The following is a 21686-nucleotide window of genomic DNA, read 5'->3' on the forward strand; positions in this document are numbered from 1 at the left end:
CATCTCAAATCAGGTCCTCCAGGTAGGCCTTGGTTGCACAGTTGATTTGTCCAATTACATTCTGACCAAAAGGAGTATAGATTCTTATTGAACCCATGAAAATTACAATACTGTCCTGAAAAGTAAAAATACGTAAAACTATTTGCCTCTGATTTCTGAGTAGAATATTAAGATCAAATATCATTTTAAGTTTATAAAAGCATAATCTAAATTGAGAATTAGACATAGCTTAAGGAAAAAAAGGGCTTCCTTATTTATTCATTTAAATTTTGAACATTATACCAATCATATTCCAAACAAATAATCACAATTAAATTTTATTTAATTCATTTTTCTTTCCTAGTAATTCTTATTCTTGATCTGGGGTCAAGCAGTTAGCGTTCATGATGTTTGTCAGCTTAAGGACTAAAAAAGTCTTAAAGAAATTCTGACTCAGTTCATTGATAAGCTCCTTGATCATTTAAGCAATGTTAGGTCAGAAACTTGTACCCAAGAGTCTATTTTCTGAAGTGCCAGTAGTTCAGCATTCCTAGTGTAGTCCTTTTCAGGAGCTTTCTGGCAAGCATCAAGCAGCAAAGTCTTACTGATAATGAGACTGAAAGACTGGGGTTAGTTTGTTATAGTAACCAATAATAGAATAACATGCTCTTTTGGGGTAGAGTACGTGGATTTGATAAGGGCTTGATGAATGTTTTTCTTGAGGATAAAAATGGAGAGCGAAGTTATTGACAAATTTCCAGGGCCTTCTCATAAAGCATGCATTTTGTGAAATATTAGTAGTATTTTACCTATACAGGCTTAACCTAGGAAAGGCTGAGCATCTTTTTAGATTTGGCAAGTCTTCCCAGGCATGTCTTGTAGCAGTGTTGAGCTAATAGTTATAGTGAGAAGTATCTGAAATTTTTTTTTTCTAACAAACAGGTAACATTCTTCGGTTACTTAATCAAAGTGACAAAATATTGTGAAATATAGATGAAGGAAATAAAATTATAAGGATCTTCACAGTGAGGAACCTTTGTTCAAAAAACATAATCAAATGCTAAAATTCGTATAAAGCAGAGAAAATTATTCTGGTAGACACGAAGTATCTACTCTTTGAGCAAATTACACAGACAGTAAATGATAAGGTTTCCTTCTTCTGATTAGGAGCTCCAAGATCAGTTTACTATTCTAATATAGAAGCCAAGTTCAAGTTTTTCCATCAATATAATGTTTGGCAATAAAAGCTTCTCATGCCTTTAAAAAATTAATGAATCAACCCATCAAAACTGAGCATACTTTGGGAAAATTCTAATACATTTTATTACACATAGAAATCTCAGTTTTGGAGCAGAGAAGATGGATCGTAGTAGTGCTTGGTGCTATAAGGCAGTCTGCACTAATGCAAAATAACATACAACTGTAATTCAGACAGTTGTAATTACTGTATGGTGCTTGGTATAATACGACATAACATTTGAATTTAAAAGTCTTCTGAACAAGAGAATCCCATTTTCGAAACAGTATTTTGTAAATATTAATATGGAACTAATGTGTACAGTGAAATAAAAAGCGCAGATTAGAAGCAGGGTTACAATTCTAAAGGGCTTCCCTCTCCTCCAAGTCCTACCCCATGTAGTCAAACCCTAATGTAGCAAGAGCCTGAGCTAGAGTAGACAAAGGGAATGAAAATGTAATGTTTATATTTTACAAACTGTGCCTTCCTTCTCTGCTTTGCTTGTATATTCCATCAAAAACTGAGCTCAGGAATCACCTCCTCTGTCCAGCTTTGTTTTATCACCTCTAGGCTGCATTGGCTCTCCTTCTCTATGCTTCTTCAACTCAGCGTATTACCTCCCTTTAATTACTGGTTTACTTACCCATCTCCCTCTATAGTCTTTGATATGGATCAATAAACAATGGCCTGTGAACCAAATTTGGCCCCCATCTCTGTTTGTAATTAAAGTTTTATTAGAACACAGCTAAACTTAATTGTTTACGTATAATCTGTGGTTGCTTTTGTGCTATAGTGGAAGAGTTGAGTTGAGACAGAAACCATCTGGCCTGCAAAGCCTAAAATATTTACTGTCTGGCTATTTACAGAATACATTTGCTAACCCCTGGTCTCTGAGCTCTTTCATTAACTTTTTTTTGCTAGTTCCTGCACATATCTGGTACATTTTTGGTACTGAATAAATTTTTTGTCAAATTAAGAAGTACAAGTACGGGAAATATGGTAATAGAAGAACACTTATCTGTGAAATGAGACGAGTAATTTCTAAGGTGTGTTCCATTTCTACTGGTAAACTCCATTTTATCAGTAATACTCAACATAATTTTCACTTTCTTTTTCCTTACCTCTCCCTTGATGAATTAATTGCTGTCTTATTGTATCTATCTCTGTTAAAAAAACTTACGCAATTATTATAGGTATTTGTGGGTATATTCCTTACCACTGTACAGACTCCTTAGAGAACTGTTTTTGATCTCTATACTTAAAATGCCTTACATGAGTATAGAAAGTACCTTAACAATCTGTGTAATCCTCATTAAATATCTGTAGAACGGAACTAAGAGTTTTTTTTAAAAAAAAAAAAAAAAAGGGAAAATAGTTTTTTTTTTTTTCCAAAATTCTTAGATAGGACTGACCTATGAATTGGCCCTTTTTTTTTTTTTTTTTTTTTATTATACTTTAAGTTCTAGGGTACATATGCATAATGTGCAGGTTTGTTACATATGTATACTTGTGCCATGTTGGTGTGCTGCACCCATCAACTCGTCAGCACCCATCAATTCATCATTTATATTAGGTATAACTTCCAATGCAATCCCTCCCCTCTCCCCCCTCCCCATGATAGGCACCAGTGTGTGATGTTCCCCTTCCTGAGTCCAAGTGATCTCATTGTTCAGTTCCCACCTATGAGTGAGAACATGCGGTGTTTGGTTTTCTCTTCTTGTGATTTTTAAAAAAAGAAAAATGCTGAACAGGTAAAGTAAAAAGTAAACATGTTACCTTTCATTCCCTCTTCTGCAAATCCACTTCCCTGACGTAAACACTGTTAACTGATTGCTAGTTATTCTTTGATGCTTCCTTCCTTTATTCCTTCTTTCCTTCCTCAGTGCACACACACAATTAAATAGAGTTCAGGTATGGAATATAAGCATATTTTTAAAAATAGAGTTATACTATGCATACTGTTTTGGAACTTCCTTTTCTCACTTAATAGTATGTAAACAGTATACACAGAAGTGCTTCATTCTTGTCAGTGACTGCATAGAATTTCTAGTATAGTGATAATACAATATACTTAATCAGGCCCCTTGAACATTCAGATTGTTTATATTTTTGGGTTCTGGCTAACAGTGCTATAGTAAACATCTTATATATGTCGTTTTATATTTCTGATAATATTTGTAGGATAAATTTGAAATTGAAATTGCTGTTTCAAATGGTATGTGAATTTAAAATTTTCACATATTTTGACAAATGATTATAATTAACCTTTTCACAAACACTTGTGAGAAAAAGCTTATTTCCCAACATTCTGACCAATAGTATGTATTATTTCATTTTAAGCAAGATAATATGGTATCTTAATTTTTTTTTTAATTTGGCAGGGAGTTTAGTACCTTGTATATGTGGTTTTTGACCATTTTTTCCACCTGTCATTTGCCTCTCCAGTCTTTTATCCACTTCTTATTTTGCCTGCCAGTACTTTTCTCAGTGATTTGAATAACTTTTGCATCTTAGAGAACTAGCAATCTATCATTTATGTTGCAGGTATTTTCTCAAATTATTATTAAACTTGATTGTGTGTATTTTGCTCTATAGTTGTTTTAAATTGTATGTAGTCAACTTTATCAGTCTTTGTCTTACGACTTAAGCATTTTATGTCATGTTTTGAAAGTCCTGCTTTAGTCAGTTATTACAGATAATTAACTTATGTTTCCTTTTGTTATTTTATGGTTTTTTTTTTTTTTTAGTTTAAAAATGCCATGTACTTGGAATTATTTTGATGTTAACAATGAGATAGAAATTAAGCCTTTTTATTTCCAAGTGGCTGTCTCCAGAAAAGAGTGTTTAAATATGATAAATGTGGGAAGAGAAAAAAGTCAGAGATGTCTTCCAAATTTCTGGCTTGATTTTTTTCCTTTTGTGATTTTTATTTATATTTTTAAAAAGCATCATAGAGGTCAGATTCAGTGGCTTATACCTGTAATCGCAGTACTTTGGGAGGTCAAGGCAGGAGGAACACTTGAATCCTCAGGAACTCCTGAGGCCAGGAGTTCAAGACCACTAGCCTGGTCAACATAGCAGGACCCTGTCTCTATAAAAAAAACAAAAATGAAAAACTAGCTGGCTATAGTGGCATGCACCTGTAGTCCTAGCCACTTGGAGGCTGAGGCTGGAGGATAATTTAAACACAGGAGTTTGAGGCTGGAGTGAGCTATGATAACACGACTGCACTCCGGCCTGGGTGATAGAGCAAGACCCTGTCCCTAAAGAAAGGGGAGGGAGGGGTGTTATCGAAAGAAGATGTATTAAAAACAAAGAAGAATCACCTGTTTGTCTTAACATTATAAAATATAAATTATTTCCATTTTCACTCATAAAGTTACTTTCCACATTTGTTTTGATTTATAAGAGATGACTCAGTAGCATCTCTTATATTTTGGATTTAGTATGTGGAGAGCTTGTGTTGACTTGAATATCTATTTAATGTCAGTGCCTGCAGAGTTAAAATAAATTGTAACCTAAAATATTTTTTTAAGGATTTAGTTCCTCTCATCCCTAAATATTCTTGAATTCTTTTAATGGTCAAGAAGAGGCTACTGTGAATTGTAAGTTTTAAAAGAAATGACAGATCTGATTTTTCTTCCTAGATTTTGGACTGGTTTGTACAGATATGTTTGGCCCTGAAACATGTACATGATAGAAAAATTCTTCATCGAGACATTAAATCTCAGGTATGTTATTCTGACACTGATAACTTCTAAATGGATAAAGACATGGAACCTTCGTTGTCTTGGGCCAAAAATTTTTGAACCTGATTTAGTATGCATCAAATTATCTGTCTTGTCTCTTCACTCTTATCCTATTCATCTGCATCTGTATTAGATCTCCTGCTTGCTTCCCATACTCTAAAAATTACTTTCCTTCCCAGTCTCTAAAACTTACAGAACATTTTTTATAACTCCAAAAAGAACCTCATACCCGTTAGCAGTGAGTTCCCATTCTCCTCCACCTAGACTCTGGTAACCCCTAATCTACTTTCTGTCTGTGTGGATTGGCCTATTCTGGACAGTTTATATAAATGGATATTACGAAGTATGTGCCTTTTGCCTGCCTATGTATGTATGTGTGTATGTATCTGTCTATCTATCTACCTATCTATCCATCTATCATTTTTGAGACGGAGTCTTGCTCTTTTGCCCAGGCTGGAGTACAGCAGTATTTTTTCAGGCTCACCACAACCTCCACCTCCTATCCAAATGATTCTCCTGCCTCAGCCCCACGAGTAGCTGGGATTTCAGGCACCTGCCACTATGCCTGGCAATTTTTTGTAGTTTTAGTAGAGATGGGGTTTCACCATGTTGGCCAGGCTGATCTTGAACTCCTGACCTCAAGTGATCTGCCTGCCTCAACCTCCCAAAGTGCTAGGATTACAAGTGTGAGCCACTGCGCCTGGCCCCTTTTACCTGTTTCTAAATCAGACTGCCTTTTTGTTGTCATTGTTGAGTTATGCAAGTCATTTTCTTGATAAAAGTTTTTTCTCAAATACATGAGTTGTAAAAATTTTCTCCCATTTTATGGATTGTCTGTTTTCTTGATGGTGTCCTTTGATGCACGAAAGTTTTTAATTTTGATAGTCCAATTTATCCTTTTACTTTTTTTGCTTGTACTTTTGATGTCATATCTAAGAAACCATTCCCTAGCCCAACAGCCTGAAGATTTATTCCTATGTTTTTCTCTAGGAGTTTTATATTTTAGTTTTGATATTTAGATCTAGACTCCATTTTGAATTAATTTTTGTGTATGATTTGAGGTAGAGGACTTCATTTATTCTTTTGTATGTGAATATCCAGTTTCTCTAGCACAATTTTTTAAATTGGATTTTAAATTTTAGGAAAAATGTTGACTCAGAACTGGACTGTAACAATATTTCTAGGAATTTTTTTTCCTGTCTTTTACAGAACATATTTTTAACTAAAGATGGAACTGTACAACTTGGAGATTTTGGAATTGCTAGAGTTCTTAATAGGTAACATGAATTTTAAACTTTGTTTTGATATAATGTTTTCAGCAAACCTTCGATCCATGATGATGTACATGAGATAATTTATAGTATCTTTAAGTATGTTGTTTACTGGGATGTTGCTTTATTGGGACATGTTCTGAGAAAGGCATCATTAGGTGATTTTGTCAGTGTGTGAATATTGTAGAGTGTACTTATACAAACCTAGATGATAGAGTGTGCTACACAGGCAGGCTGTATGGTGTAGCCTATTGTTTCTAGGCTACAAACCTAGTGAATACTGTAAAAAATTGTAACACAATGGTATATATTTAAACATAGAAAAGATAAAATATAAAAGATAAAAAATGATATTCCTTTATGGGACACTTACCATGAATGGAGTTTGCTGTACTGGAAGTTGCTTTCTGTGAGTGAGTGAGTGGTGAGTGAATGTGAAGACATAGCACATTTCTGTATGCTACTGTAGAGTTTATAAACACTGTACACTTAAGCTATACTAAATTTATTAAAAAATAAAGTAATTGTTCTACAATGTATGTCAGTCACCGTGTCACTAGGTTATAGGAATTTCTCAGCTTCATTATAATCTTATGGCACCAGCATCATATAGGTGATCTGTTGTAGACCAAAAGCAACATTAATGTGGCACATGACTGTGTCTTAAACTTCTCCAATAATTTTATTTTTCTTCTAGTACTGTAGAGCTGGCTCGAACTTGCATAGGGACCCCATACTACTTGTCACCTGAAATCTGTGAAAACAAACCTTACAATAATAAAAGGTATTTAAAATGATACTCATTGTATGATATATTTCCTTTCAATCTTTTTGTTGTCATGTTTATTAACCTTTAGAATACTATTCCAAAATCAGTAATACATACATGTAAACATAAATATATATATATAAAATGTTGTTAATGTATGGTGAGGGGAATTGTAAAAAAGCTATTTGATTATCTTGCTGAAAGAACCACAGAAAGAATCACCTTATTATTTATGTTATAACTGAAAGTAGAGTGCTTTCTTTGGTCTTTTTCTTCGTGATAGTCACTTCTTATTGAATTATTGCTAATATTTCTTGAATACACTCTAAGCCAGGTAGTGTTTTGAGTTCTATGTATTCTCTTAGTCTTCACAATAAGTTTGGGAGATGTAGGTATTAATCATTCCTCCTCTTCTTATAAGGAAACCAAATACAGAGAGAGGCAAAGTAACGTCTTTGAAATCCTTGAGTCAAATAAGTGGTGGAATCAGCATCCAAACTAGGTGTCTGGCTCCCAAGCCCATATTTCTAATCACAGCACTGTAGTCTGGCTAGCGGACTATATAATATGTGGGTTGAAAGAGCAATTCTACCATTAAATTCCAGCTACCCTTTATTTTCTGTCTCTAATTGGAAAATCCCAACCAAGATAACATTGGTCAGTAGCTGTTGCAAATTTCTTAATAAATTTTTAATGTCCATTAAATTTTTTGTTTTATAATTTTTAAATCATGGTATTTTACAAATAATTGAAAAAAAATTGAGTTTTATGAAATAAAAATAAATAGAATTTACATGAATTTTTTTGATATTGTTCTTTTAAACATTAAATTTCTTTAATGAAGCTTCGAAGTAATTGTAGGGGCAACCATTTCCTTTTTCCAATCTGAGAGAGCTACTTTTGTCATTTGGTTATGGTTGAAATTTTTAGTTTTAAAGGAAATTTTTTCTGGAGCACATATTTTTCCAAAACACTTTTATGCTGTTTATGTTTCCTTTAAATAAAATTTTAAAGTACATTCTGATACTTAGAGGAAATTTCTCATTTTTATCTTCTCTAGTGACATTTGGGCTCTGGGGTGCGTCCTTTATGAACTGTGTACACTTAAACATGCTGTAAGTAGAAGTTTCTGAAATATTTTTAAAGTTATGTTAAAAAGCGACTATAATGTTTTTATTATATTTTAAGTTCTATTATCTTTCAGATAACCCTCATCCTAGAAATTCTCCTCTAAGTCCGTTTTTACATTTCTCATTTTTTCTGAAGTATAAATTGATTTTCCCTTAATATATATGCATATCTAGTATATTTGCTATTTTATAATATTTCATGCTGTTTTCCAGAAAATTATTTCTAATGACAGAAATGAATTTTGCTGTTTTCTTAATGTTAAATTTAGTATGAAGTTGATATTCTAGCTTAACAAATTTTACTAGTTTCATTTTATGAATTCTTTCGAAATACCCAGATTGATTTGGAATTAAAGAATTTCATTCAATATACTCATTGATGACTTTTACCAATTTAAGTAATCATTAATTCAGAGTATTTAAAATTTTTACTTTTGAGACTTTTTTTTTAAATAACGTGTAGCACACTAAAAAGGGGGAGAGTTGTTGTCCTAAGTAGGTTTAATCTTAATAAAGCAGTTTTTTGAAATGGAAAGTGATTAACATTTTTTTACCCACTGATTAAACAATATTGTATTCTCATTACAGAAAACTTCAGAAAATAGATGAAAATATAAATAATTGAATAAGGATCATAAGCAGTTCTTCCAGCCAGTATTGACTACCTGTAAAATGGAAAATTTTTTTTCTTCCCCAAAAGTTTGATTAGACTTTATACGAAGTTTTATAACCTGATTTTATTGCTTAATACTATTTGGGGAATATTTTTTCTTGTCATTCTTTTTAATAAGTGCATACTCTTTTACTATGTTGTCTTAGTTTTTTTTTTTCTTGCTTAAGGAAAAAAGCATAAGCTGACAAGGTAATGTAGGATGGTGGTTATCAGACGCTTATTTGAAATAATTGATCAGTTTTTCTGCATCACAGTTATTTTAGCTTTAAACCATTGGTTTGTGGGTTTTAAAAAAATCTTTCCATCTACATTGTCCTGTCACCATCTCTTCTGTATTTTGGGATTGTTTACTCTTAATTTCTGCATTTAGGATTCCTATTTAGGTGTACAGATGTTTCTATAAGATTGAATTTACTCAGATGACATTTAGGAGAGCTCAACATTTAATAGAACTTTTATAATCACTGATACCTAATTTATATTTTCTTAATGTGTATATTAAGATAATGTTGTACAATTGTTCTGTAATATTTTAGTGGAGATGTCAAAAGCTTAATATTGCCTTCTTTCAAGATGAAATCTTCAGATTTTAAACTGCCCCACCTCTTGTTTTCTTTTTACTTTATGTTGTGTTTAATTCTGACATATGTATTCCTATTAAGATATTTTTATACTGCTGATTTCCATAGCTTTTAGGAGCATCACACACACACATAATAGTGAGCATTGTCTAAAAGGAAAGTATTAGTAGTTTTATTTATTAATTTTCCCCCAATACTTTTAGTTCTGTAGTTAATTTCTTGTTCTAGTCATTACAACAGAGGCACTAAAAGGCAGGTCTTTTTTTTTTTTTTTTTTTTTTTTTGAGGCGGAGTCTTGCTCTGTCACCCGGACTGGAGTGCAGTGGCTGGATCTCAGCTCACTGCAAGCTCTGCCTCCCGGGTTTACGCCATTCTCCTGCCTCAGCCTCCCGAGTAGCTGAGACTACAGGCGCCCGCCACCTCGCCCAGCTAGTTTTTTGTGTTTTTAGTAGAGACCGGGTTTCACCGTGTTGGCCAGGATGGTCTCGATCTCCTGACCTCGTGATCCGCCCGTCTCGGCCTCCCAAAGTGCTGGGATTACAGGCTTGAGCCACCGCGCCTGGCCAAAAGGCAGGTCTTAAATGAAGACCAGCGGGTTGTTCTTTTTCTGTTTGTGGTTCTTTGGCCCTAATTTTGCTATCCCTAAGGCATAACCTTTCACCATTTGATTATTGTCGTAGTTTATGAAACGTTTATTTAATACATCTCATCTTTAAGTATTTTGAATAAGTAAAAATTATTCTTATTTTGTGAGGGCTGATACTAATTTATAGATAACCAACTAAACTTTGCTCTAGAAAACATATTCTAATTATTTGGAAGAGGATGTGTTTCTATTCTATATTGGTAGGAAAAGAACTATTTCTTATTACTGATATTCTCAGTTTCAATTTATTATATGTTTCCTATATGTTATTTATTTTCTGGACTTTAGTTTGAAGCTGGCAGTATGAAAAACTTGGTACTGAAGATAATATCCGGATCTTTTCCACCTGTGTCTTTGCATTATTCCTATGATCTCCGCAGTTTGGTGTCTCAGTTATTTAAAAGAAATCCTAGGGATAGACCATCAGTCAACTCCATATTGGAGAAAGGTTTTATAGCCAAACGCATTGAAAAGTTTCTCTCTCCTCAGGTATGTTCTTTTTCCTTTAAAATTAAACAGTAGGGTTATGTTGCTTAGTTAGAACATAGCCTCCAGTGTTGAGGAGAGCACATCTGGACCTTGGGGGAATGGTGTGCCTTTTTCAGACTACATTAGTGCTACTTTCCTTTCCGTGCTCTTTCTTTTTCTTCAGATGAGAGTATTGCTCTGTTGTGCAGGCTAGAGTACAATGGCAAAATCATAGCCTACTGCAGCCTCAAACTCCTGGGCTCAAGCAATCCTTCTGCCTCAGCCTCCTGAGTAGCTGAGACTGCAGGTGTGCACCACCACACTCAGCTAATATTTAAAAAAAAAAAATTTAGATACGTAGTCTCACTGTGTTGTCCAGGCTTGTCTTGAACTCCTGGCCTCAAGTGGTGCTCCTGTCTTGGCCTTCCAAAGTGCTGGGATTGTAGGTGTGAACCAGTTCGCCCAGCCTTTCCATTTCTTATGTAACTGTTTTCTTAATGTTTGCTTTCCAGTTATGCATTATTCCTCTGTTCTCTGGATTTCTAACTGTAAAATTACTGAACATTTCTATGCTTCACTTTCCTCACCTGTGAGCAAAGGGATTATTGAATGTATCTGTGAGGTTGTTACGAGAATTAAAAGTGATAATACACATAAAGTGCTTAATGTCTAGCATATACGTGCTCAAAATATTTAATGTCTTAAATATTACCTACATATCAATGTATTTTACTAATACAGGTTTTTTTGTAAATTCTTTTTGAGACAGGTTGTAGTTCTGTTGCCCAGGCTAGAATGCAGTGGCATGATCACAGCTCACTGCAACTGCCACCTCCTGGGCTCAAGCCATCCTCTCATCTCAGTCTCTCAAGTAGCTGGGATTATAGGCACATGTCACCATGCCCAGTAAATTTTTGTATTTTTTGTAGTGACAGGGTCTCACCATATTGCCCAGGCTGGTCTCAAACTCCTGAGTTCAAGTGATCTGCCCACCTTGGCCTCCCAAAGTGCTAGGATTACAGGCATGAGCCACCACGCCCGGCCTATAAATGTATTATTAACATAATCTATGTGATTATAGTTATATTCTTTTTGATAGGAAATGACTAGAAACCATTTATATGTAGGTATACTAGATTACTGACTCATGATTTCTCCTTTAGTGCACACATAGGTACATAATTGTTGAGTTTCACTGAATTTTAATTTCATAAGATTTTTAAAGCAATCTATATCAAATCAGTTAGCATAAGTTATAAAAATGTGATCACCTGAAATTGGAATTGTTTTACTTTTCTGGTTTAGTGCGGCATTTGTTAAATAACTGTTAACCTCCAGTAAATAAGATATTCAGCAAAACTATAGTTTTGTTATTACTTTTATATGCTCATGGAGGAGGAGGAAGTATCATATGTCCTTCTGGCTTAACAGAACATGCATGTGACCAAATACTCTTCAGAAAACAGAGATGTTGATTTTACTGTTACTACCAGGAGAATGCATTAGTATGCAAGAAAGCCAACTAACATTTGGAGATTAAAGGTTACTCGTATAGGTCATAGCAACAGCCTCTGAAACGTGGGTGTCTTACAAGACTCCTTTGTTATAAATAATGTTTGCGAGGACACTTTTATTATGTAGTGTACTATTGTTTTTTTGGCAGCCACTAGAGAATAAACAATGACTTCATTTAGTCTTGCTGAGGTTTCTTTCTCCCCATACCAGGAGTTGGGACATATAGTCTCAAGGCTGAGGTACTGGAATTTAGCTAGCTAGCAAGGAAAGAGAAAATATTCAAGCTTAAAATGTGCAAAACTTATAATATGAAAAGAAACAAGGGCAGATTGTGATTATTCACAAATGGAATATTTGACGTTATGTGTTTAGTATATACATAGACCCTACTTGTTACTATTTAAGCACCACTTAGATTTCATTCTTCGTGAAAACCTTTATCTGCTGTTCCTCAGATTTATTTTCTACTATATATCACTTGTTGTTTAAAGATAAAAACCTTTATCTGCTGTTCCTCAGATTTATTTTCTACTATGTATCTACTTGTACTTAGGTGAGATGCTTTGTGGCACTTTTGTTTGTTTGTTTGTTTGAGATGGAGTCTCACTCTGTCACCCAGGCTGGAGTGCAGTGGCACAGTCTCAGCTCACTGCAACTTGCACCTCTGGAGCTAAAGCAGTCCTCCCTCCTCTCAGCCTCCTGAGTAGTTGTGATATATTTTTTTAAAGACTATAACTGTGAAACAATTCATGAGCTTTACTGTAACATATGAACTATTATTTCCAGTATCACTATAATGCTCCCTACCATTTTAGTACCTAATTCTCTCAAGACCATCAGCCATGGTTGATAGGGCCTAGTTTTTAGTCTTGGGCACTCTGGCAGCATCTTCCTGGATATGGCTTGAAAAACTATGGATAAGTTCTGATTCATTAGGAATATAGGGGCTGTCCAGTGGAATGCTCTGTGACAATGAAAATGCTCTATATCTGCATTGTTCAATGTTGCAGCCACTAGCCACATGTGGTTAGTAAGCACTTGAAATGTCCTTGGTATAACTGAAAAGCTTCATATATATATTCATATATATATATTTATCTTAAATTTTATTTCAAATAGGTGCATGTGGGTAGTGGCTACTCTATTGGACAATACAACATAGGGATTTCAGGATCTTCTTGGATTCTGTATGCCCCATCTCTCAATTCACATGAGCATTACCACAGGAAAAGAAAGACTTCTCCAACAGTGGAAGAAATGATTCGATTTAGGGACAAGATTGAGATCATAAACCACCTGTTTTCTTCCAAGAAAAAGAAAAGCAAAAAAAATGCATTTTTTGAGAAGAGAACACACATTCACATAGTTGCCCTAAATTGCCTGTGAACCAGACTTGGCTGTTACATTTGTCTGCTAACGAAAAGGTTCTCAAATTTGAGCATGCATCAGAATCACCTGGAGGGCATTGCTAAGTCTCACCACCGCAGTCTTGGTTTCAGTAATTTTAAGGTGGAGCCTGACAGTTTGCATATTTACTGAGTTCCAGGTGATGCTGATCCTGCTGGTATGAGACTTTGAGAACTGCTCTAGGGGTTTTCTTAATGGAAAAAACGACCCCCTCGGATCATGTATTTTCTTGCCTATCGGAGTGTCTGGACCACTGTTACTATAGGAAGATTCTCTCACCAAGGCCCAGTTCTCTTGAAAAAAGAGAAAATTCATTTGCCTTTGCCTTCCCCACAAAGTAAGAAAAAAAAGCTTAAACCGAGTTAACTCTTTGTTGGTATCATAGTTTTGAACTTAAGGAGAGAAAAATACGGAGTAAGGAGAAAAAATTACTTGCAGAAAATATAAATGATTTTTGTTCCTGATTTATAAACATCTATGTTTATAAATACTGGAGAATATATAATGGAGAGTTTATGCTAATACTAGTATATAAATGGAGACATTTGTTAAATTAAGAATATTTACATATTTATCCAATAACTTTAAATTAATTATAATTTATAATTATGAGTTACAAAACTCATTGGCGATGTTAAGCAGATTCAGAGTAAAGTTAAAATAACTGAGAGATTACTAGATAATTTCTTTTGATAATGAGGTGATTCTTCAGTAGTTTTGAAGAAAATGAAGGCTATGGATGCACATAGAATATAGAGATTTTTCCAGATAGGTAGTTGTGTTAAATTGCCTGAGAGGAAATTGGGCCAGGCGCGGTGGCTCAAGCCTGTAATCCCAGCACTTTGGGAGGCCGAGACGGGCAGATCACGAGGTCAGGAGATCGAGACCATCTTGGCTAATACGGTGAAACCCTGTCTCTACTTAAAAATACAAAAAATTAGCCGAGCGACGAGGCGGGCGCCTGTAGCCCCAGCTACTTGGGAGGCTGAGGCAGGAGAATAGCGTAAACCCGGGAGGCGGAGCTTGTAGGGAGCTGAGATCCGGCCACTGTACTCCAGCCTGGGTGGCAGAGCAAGACTCTGTCTCAAAAAAAAAAAAAAAAAAAAATTGCCTGAGAGATGAAATAGGCAAGTAATGTATGGATGCCTACCTTGCTCATTAGATTAATTTGAGAAGAAAGCCTCTATCTGGAGAACTAATAAATTGGTGCCAGGCATGGTGGCACATACCTTTAATCCCAGGACTTTGGGACACTAAGGCAGGAGAATCACTTGATCCCATACATTTGAGACCAGCCTGAGCAACCTAAGGAGACTCCCATCTCCATAAAAAATACACCAAAAAAAAATATTTTTTAAATCAGCCTGGCATGGTGACACAGGCCTGTGGTCCCAACTAATTGGAGGCTGAGAGATGGGAGGGTTGCTTGGGCCTGGGAGGTCAAGGCTGCAGTGAGCCATTGTTGTCTCACTGTACTCCAGCCTGAGTGACAAAGTGAGACCCTGTCTCAAAAATATACACCCATAGATACATGCATAAATAAGATTGGGAGGGAGTTACCATGAGAAGAATTTATTGAATGGATTTTTTTTTTAATTTTTCTTGATTTTTAAAATAGAGATGAGATATCACTATGTTGCCAGGGCTGACCTCTAACTCCTGTGCTCAAGTGGTCTTCCCCTCGGCCTCCTAAACAGCTGGGATTTCAGGCATGAACCACGACACCTGGGCTTCTTTTTTTTTTTTTCCTTGGTTTTGGCAACATAAATATTACTGAAAAAGGGGAAAATGTATTATGATTAATGGGTAGGTTTTTTATTTTGAAAATGTAACATCTTTTCTGATTTTTTTTTTCTCTTTCAATCTAAGCTTATTGCAGAAGAATTTTGTCTAAAAACGTTTTCAAAGTTTGGATCACAGCCCATACCAGGTAAATGAAATCTGATATGAAACCTTTCATCTGTTTGTGGTAATCAAACCTAATTAAACTGGAAATATATGTTGATATAGTAAGTTGGGATAATTCTAGGATAAATTTAATCCAGAGGAAATGCACCTTAGAATTATTAATGATTTATGGCAATATATAGTTTCTCAATAACAACATTCTCATTTCTTGTCCATTTTATTTAAATGAAATCTGGCCTGAAATCTTACGTCTTTGATGCCTAGCTGATATTTTGAGAATGTTGTTATAGAATTATAAAATGTTCAGTTTTGGTGTAAATCTTCATATAAAATATTATCTTTTTTTTTTTTGGGGGGATGAGGTTTCGCTCTTGTTGTCCAGGCTGGAGTACAGTGGCGCGATCTCGGCTCACTGCACCCTCCGCTTCCTGGGTTCAAGCAATTATCTTGCCTCAGCCTCCCAAGTAGCTGGGATTACAGGCATCCACCACCAAGCCCAGCTAACTTTTTGTATTTTTAGTAGAGATGGGGTTTCACCATGTTGGCCAGGCTGGTCTCAAACTCCTGACCTCAGGTGATCCACCTGCCTCAGCCTCCCAAAGTGCTGGAATTACAGGTGTGAGCCACCGCACTCGGTCATAAAATATTTTCTTTGAGAAATAGTTTGTATTCTGAATTTTTTTAAGTAAGTGAATGTGAAGTCAAGCACTTTATTAAAGATAGGTTTTATTTTAAACAGTGTGACCAGTGGTATTAGAATCGTTGTAAGATTGTGGATATGGTTATATACTATGTGTGTGTATTTAGATGTATCTATGTGAGAGGGAAATTATTTTTTTCCTGAACAGAATGATTTCAGAATGGATTTCTAAAATCAATGGAAGTTATTTAATATGTGAAGGGTATATTGTTTTTCAAACGTAATTCTTTGTACTACTCCATTTTGAGTTTGGATAAATTAATAAAAATAGATACCATAAAAATGAGCCCATTTAGCTAGAAGTGGTATGACAGTGTGTTCTCAGGAAGGCAAGCTGCATTTAGCCCTTCTTTTTTTTTTTTTTTTTTTTTTTTTTTTTTGAGATGGAGTCTTGCTCTGTCTCTAGGCTGGAGTGCAGTGGCGCGATCTCAGCTCACTGCAACCTCTGCTTCCCAGGTTCAAGGGATTCCCCTGCCTCAGCCTCCCAAGTAGCTGGGAATACAGGCGCTCGCCACCACGCCCGGCTAATTTTCTGTATTTTAGTAGAGACGGCGTTTCACCCTGTTGGCCAGGATGGTCTCACTCCTGACCTCATGATCCACCTGCCTTGGCCTCCCAAAGTGCTGGGATTACAGGCGTGAGCCACCTGCTGCATTTAGCCCTTCTTAAAGACCCTTAGACATCCTCTCATTGCAGAGACCACCAATCCCTGGGAAGTCAACTCGCTTAAACAGAATTTACAAGAGACCAAGAATCGGCATGATTTCTCTGGGCGGTGGACAGTCAAGCTTCGTAGAAGTCATATCTTAATCAAAAGGCTCTTTGTCGCAAAAGCTGGAAATACCCAGTGTCAGCATGTTCCTTTCCGTGTGGATAAACCCATATGGGAATTAGAAAGTAATTTGTTGTAAGAGCATTTGGTTGAATGAAATGCTTAATAGGAGTAGTATTACTGATAAATACTTTGTGGCCTCCAGTCCCCTATGTTAAACTTCATGCCATAGGTAGCCTTGTCACTGATCCTGAAAAATGCTCTAAAATCAGGTAGGTAATTCTTCCTTTTCTCTAGAAAGTAGATGGGACTTTTCATATCTGTTTATTAGAAATCTTTATTTTTTGTGCTTTTGTGCCTCTAGCCCCTTTTCTGGCATACACTCTATTTCTTTGATTCTATTAACACGTTTAGCCAGGTTGCAGTATTGTGACTCTGTGTGTATATGTGTATGTGTATGCTCTAATTTGATTGTACAGTTGAACTCTCGAAGGGAAATCTTTTTTTGCTCATGCTTCCTGGTTTCTGGGTCAAGATGCAGTTGGAGTATGTGTTTGGAAAACCTTACCCTGTCACATCGTATATCCCATATTGTCAACAAAAATTACTTCTGAATCTCTAAAATGCCGACTTAATGGCTTATATTGTTTTTATTTTTAAAAGAGTTTACTAAATTATATGAAAAATATTTATTATAAAAATGTTTTAAAAGAAATAAAAATTACCCCAATTTTAACACACACTGTTATATTTGATATATTTTTCTGTGATAATATGTGCATAATAACTACAAATTGAGATTACATTATTAGAAGTTTTGTTTCTTTTAATTTATACTATTATATGATGAACATTTTCTATTACAATTACATTTTTTTGAAGAACTGAATTTAGCCTTAGGATTTCATTTTGAACCAGTTAAATTTTTTTCTCCTTTCCCCCCGCTAAAAAGGAAGAACACTTCTGGAAGAAATTGATTTAAATTGATAAATTGATTTAGCACATTATAAAATGCTGAGCTAGAGAGCAGTCTGGAAGTGGAAGAAAGCAAGCTGCTGCTCAGGCTTCAGAAGAGTTTGAGCAGAGGGGTTTGGCAGATATTAAAAATAAGAGAGGGAAAGAGGGTTTCAATAAGGGTTTATGTAGACTATACTCTGACTTCTTTTCATATCCTCCAGAGATGTGAGTAAATAGAAGAATTTTATTTTTATTACCTTAGGATGTTTTTCTTTAACTTATCTCTTCTAAGACTGAACCCCATGTAGGCTTCAATAAGGGTTAAATACACAATCCTGTAGGGTTTATTCTTGTGCATGGAGTTTCTCTGATTATTTCTTTAATATCAATTCATAAATAATATTCTTAATATAGATTGCTCTCCAGAAAGTTTAACCAATTTATATTTCTGCCAGCAGTCTATGAGGTACCCATTTTGTGGAACCCTTAGTGATAATGATTGTTTTTAAGATATTTCTTTTTTGAAGGTCTGTAGGTATAGATACCTTTCAGACATTATATGAAGGAAAAAAGTTGCTTATATTGATGTAATTAATGCTTAACAGTTGCTTTTGATTATCTTCTGATTTTGAAAGTAGTTTCTAAAATGTGAATTTTTTAAAAATTATTTTTAACAGCTCTATTGATACATAACTCACATACCATACAGTTTATACATTTGGTGTCTACAATTAAATACTTTTTTAGCATATTCATGATTAAATTATTTTTAGTATATTCACCAATACATGCAACCATCACCCACAGTCAATTTTAGGGATTTTTTTTTTTTTTTATGTTAAAAACTTCAACATGTTAGAGGAATTTGGCTTTTAGCTTCTGTCAAAAAGTGACTTTATGGTAAAAGAGTTAAGACATTAGTAAATACTAAGGGATCAATTAAGATATTTGATAGAAAGTTTCAAATAGTATCAATGATTATGAAAATTAAACAGTGCTATCTTGAAGAATTCTGAAAGTAAAGAGTTAATGTAAAGAACTGCAGACAATATTCTTTGTATCTTTTCGTTTAGCTAAAAGACCAGCTTCAGGACAAAACTCGATTTCTGTTATGCCTGCTCAGAAAATTACAAAGCCTGCCGCTAAATATGGAATACCTTTAACATATAAGAAATACGGAGAGAAAAAATTATATGAAAAGAAACCACTGCAAAAACATAAACAGGTATGATCATGTTACAGACCGTATGTTAATAGCAAATTCAATTCAGTCTTATTTCATTGCAGCCCAATTTAGTTACCTTGATATTATAGGATTGCTTTTATTAAGTTACCAAGGAATGTCCTTCTCCTGTGTTTTACCAATCCTCTAAAACTGAGAAGCCCTACATGAGTCATAAAAAGTCTTTAAGTAAATATATTAAATAATATAATTAGTGCAATAAAAAGTGAGTGACATTATAAATGAAATAACTTTTGAACAACCTAAGCAGAGCCATTTGGGTTTGTGCATAAATGAAATAAATACCTATGACGTTCTTGATAAAAATCTGGAAATATTTGGTATTGAGAATTCACAATCAGATAAACAGAATCATAGAGCTGGAAGGAATGTGATCATGTAATCTACTCCATCATATTTCACATGAAAAATGAAGGCCTGTAGAATTTAAGCAACGTGCCCAAGAACGCAGTGATAGTTGCAGGAATTTGACATTTTCTGTCAGTAGCTGCACACTATGGTATATGGAACTTGTTTCATTTGGATTACATACACATACATATACATACACACAACCTTAGATATGTACGTATACACACGGCTGTAAGATAAACTTTATATAGTAGGAATGATCAGTCACTTGGTTTAAAATCTGTCATAGGTCAGGTGTGGTGGTTCACACCTGTAATCCCAGCACTTTGGGAGGCCAAGGAGGTTGGATCACCTGAGGTCAGGAGTTCCAGACCAGCCTGGCCAACATGGTGAAACCCTGTCTCTACTAAAAATACAAAAATTAGCTGGGTGTTGTGGCGCACACCTGTAGTCCCAGCTACTCAGGAGGCTGAGGCAGGAGAATCACTTGAACCCGGGAGGCAGAGGTTGCAGTGAGCCAAAGATTGCGCCACTGCACTCCAGCCTGGGTGACCATAAGATTCTGTTTAAAAAAAAACAAAAACAAAAATAAAGAACTTTAGAAAAATTATAATAATCAAATGATAGATCGTAAAAAAAGTTTTTTTAAAGCATACAGTAATAGCAGATACAGGAAGCAGCTGTTATTCCTAGTGCTAAAGCAGAGTACCCAAAGAAGACACAAATTTTAAAAGAAACCCTAACCCCATCCTGAAGGCTGAGATTCAGACCTTACTGGGTAGAGTATGGCAGTAGCTGACTCAATGGCACCACAGTGTGGGGCTGGCAAAGAGGAAAGTGTTCACTGTGGAGCTTATGAAACTCCCTGCGAAACTGCCTGGAGTGTCAGTAGAATGTACTGGGAAGCCACTTGAAGAGTGATTGAACTCACTGGGAAGCCTGCTGGGGTGCCAGTGGAACTTGTCTGATGCTGCTCTAGCTGGGATGCTGGCTGAGGCATCAGCAGAACTCTGTGGGAAGCTGTTCTTGCAGGTGCTGCTGAAACTCACAGGGAAGCTGGTAGGGGCACTGGCCAAACACTCCTGGAAGGTGCCTGTAGGGGTGAGTACTGCTGTGTGTCCCACTTGCTGCAGTAACAAGAAGAAAGGAAGCATACTAATCAGGAAGAGAAGCTTCTTCCTTTGCAGTGACCCTCTCAATTTTACTGAGAACGCTTAATATTGTGTTAGCAATCAAAGAAGAAATGTTTACAACATCCAACTCTAACATCACAATCTGGACAGTGAAGAGTAGAGTTGGAGCTGAGGGGCAGTATAACTGGCATGCTGGTTTTATCTATCTTTAAAAAGATGTATTCAAACCCGAGTGGGCCAATTCCATCTTACCCTTTTATCTCTCTTTACTTCAGTCACCACAAGAAGCCTAGGACTCCAGCTTTCCCTCACTGCCTAAACTCTCCCATCGCTGTAAGACTCTGGTCATACCCTGATCTGCCCCCACCCCCTGCATAGTTTTCTATAGATTGGTGCAAAAGTAATTGGGGTTTTTGTCATTGAAAGCAAAACCCCAATTAGTTTTGCACCAACCTATAACCTCTTCCCAGAAAACTCTCTTATAGTACATTCTTGGCAAAATCCACTGTATTTTAAACTTCTAAAAATGTCTTCACCTTTTTTGCTTGAAAACCTGGTTTGTCCCTGAACGCACTGTTCTGCAGCTCTCTTACATGCTGGCTGTTTTCTCTCTAATTCCTTAATACTGAGTGAAGACACAAGATGACTTGCTTCTCGTTGCCAGACTTTCCCTGCTGCCTAACCCTGCCATTCTCTTCATCCCTCTACCTTGATGCTTTTGCTACCAGACTGTATCACCTAGTGCTCCTCTGTGTTAGAGTCATTTATAGACCCTTGTCTTTTTTTTTTTTTTTTGAAACGGAGTCTCCCTCTGTCGCCCAGGCCGGAGTGCAGTGGCTCAATCTCACAATCTCAGCTTACTGCAAGCTGCGCCTCCTGGGTTCACGCCATTCTCCACCTCAGCCTCCCGAATAGCGGGGACTACAGGCGCCCACCACCACGACCAGCTAATTTTGTTTTTGTATTTTTATTAGAGATAGGGTTTCACCGTGTTAGCCAGAATGGTCTTGATCTCCTGACCTCGTGATCCGCCCACCTCGGCCTCCCAAGGTGCTGGGATTGCAGGTGTGAGCCACTGCGCCCAGCCAACCCTTGTCTTTTGAAGAGTTTAACACCTGACTCACTGTCCTTCCAACATTGTCATAATTCTTTACAGTTTTAGTATAAAAAAAGATGATACTTCCTATAGAACATGGC

General features: G+C 35.9%; 1 protein-coding gene across 12 annotated transcripts in view; it reads left to right on the forward strand.

Annotated features, from left to right (window-relative positions):
* Positions 1-21686, forward strand: part of NEK1 (NIMA related kinase 1) — a 209473-nt gene that overhangs the window by 23849 nt on the left and 163938 nt on the right. For 7 of the 12 annotated variants that reach the window (XM_023228849.3, XM_023228827.2, XM_023228872.2 and 4 more), the window contains 8 exons: positions 4864-4947; positions 6175-6242; positions 6934-7020; positions 8066-8120; positions 10324-10524; positions 15295-15355; positions 18836-18987; positions 20389-20457. In XM_023228849.3, coding sequence (XP_023084617.1) covers positions 4864-4947; positions 6175-6242; positions 6934-7020; positions 8066-8120; positions 10324-10524; positions 15295-15355; positions 18836-18987; positions 20389-20457 — 777 coding nt within the window. The remainder of the gene's footprint in view (positions 1-4863; positions 4948-6174; positions 6243-6933; positions 7021-8065; positions 8121-10323; positions 10525-15294; positions 15356-18835; positions 18988-20388; positions 20458-21686) is intronic. The other 5 variants (XM_023228865.2, XM_023228891.2, XM_023228901.2 and 2 more) reach the window with 1 other exon arrangement.

Source organism: Piliocolobus tephrosceles, chromosome 3 (assembly GCF_002776525.5).
Source record: "Piliocolobus tephrosceles isolate RC106 chromosome 3, ASM277652v3, whole genome shotgun sequence".
NCBI lineage: Eukaryota > Metazoa > Chordata > Mammalia > Primates > Cercopithecidae > Piliocolobus > Piliocolobus tephrosceles.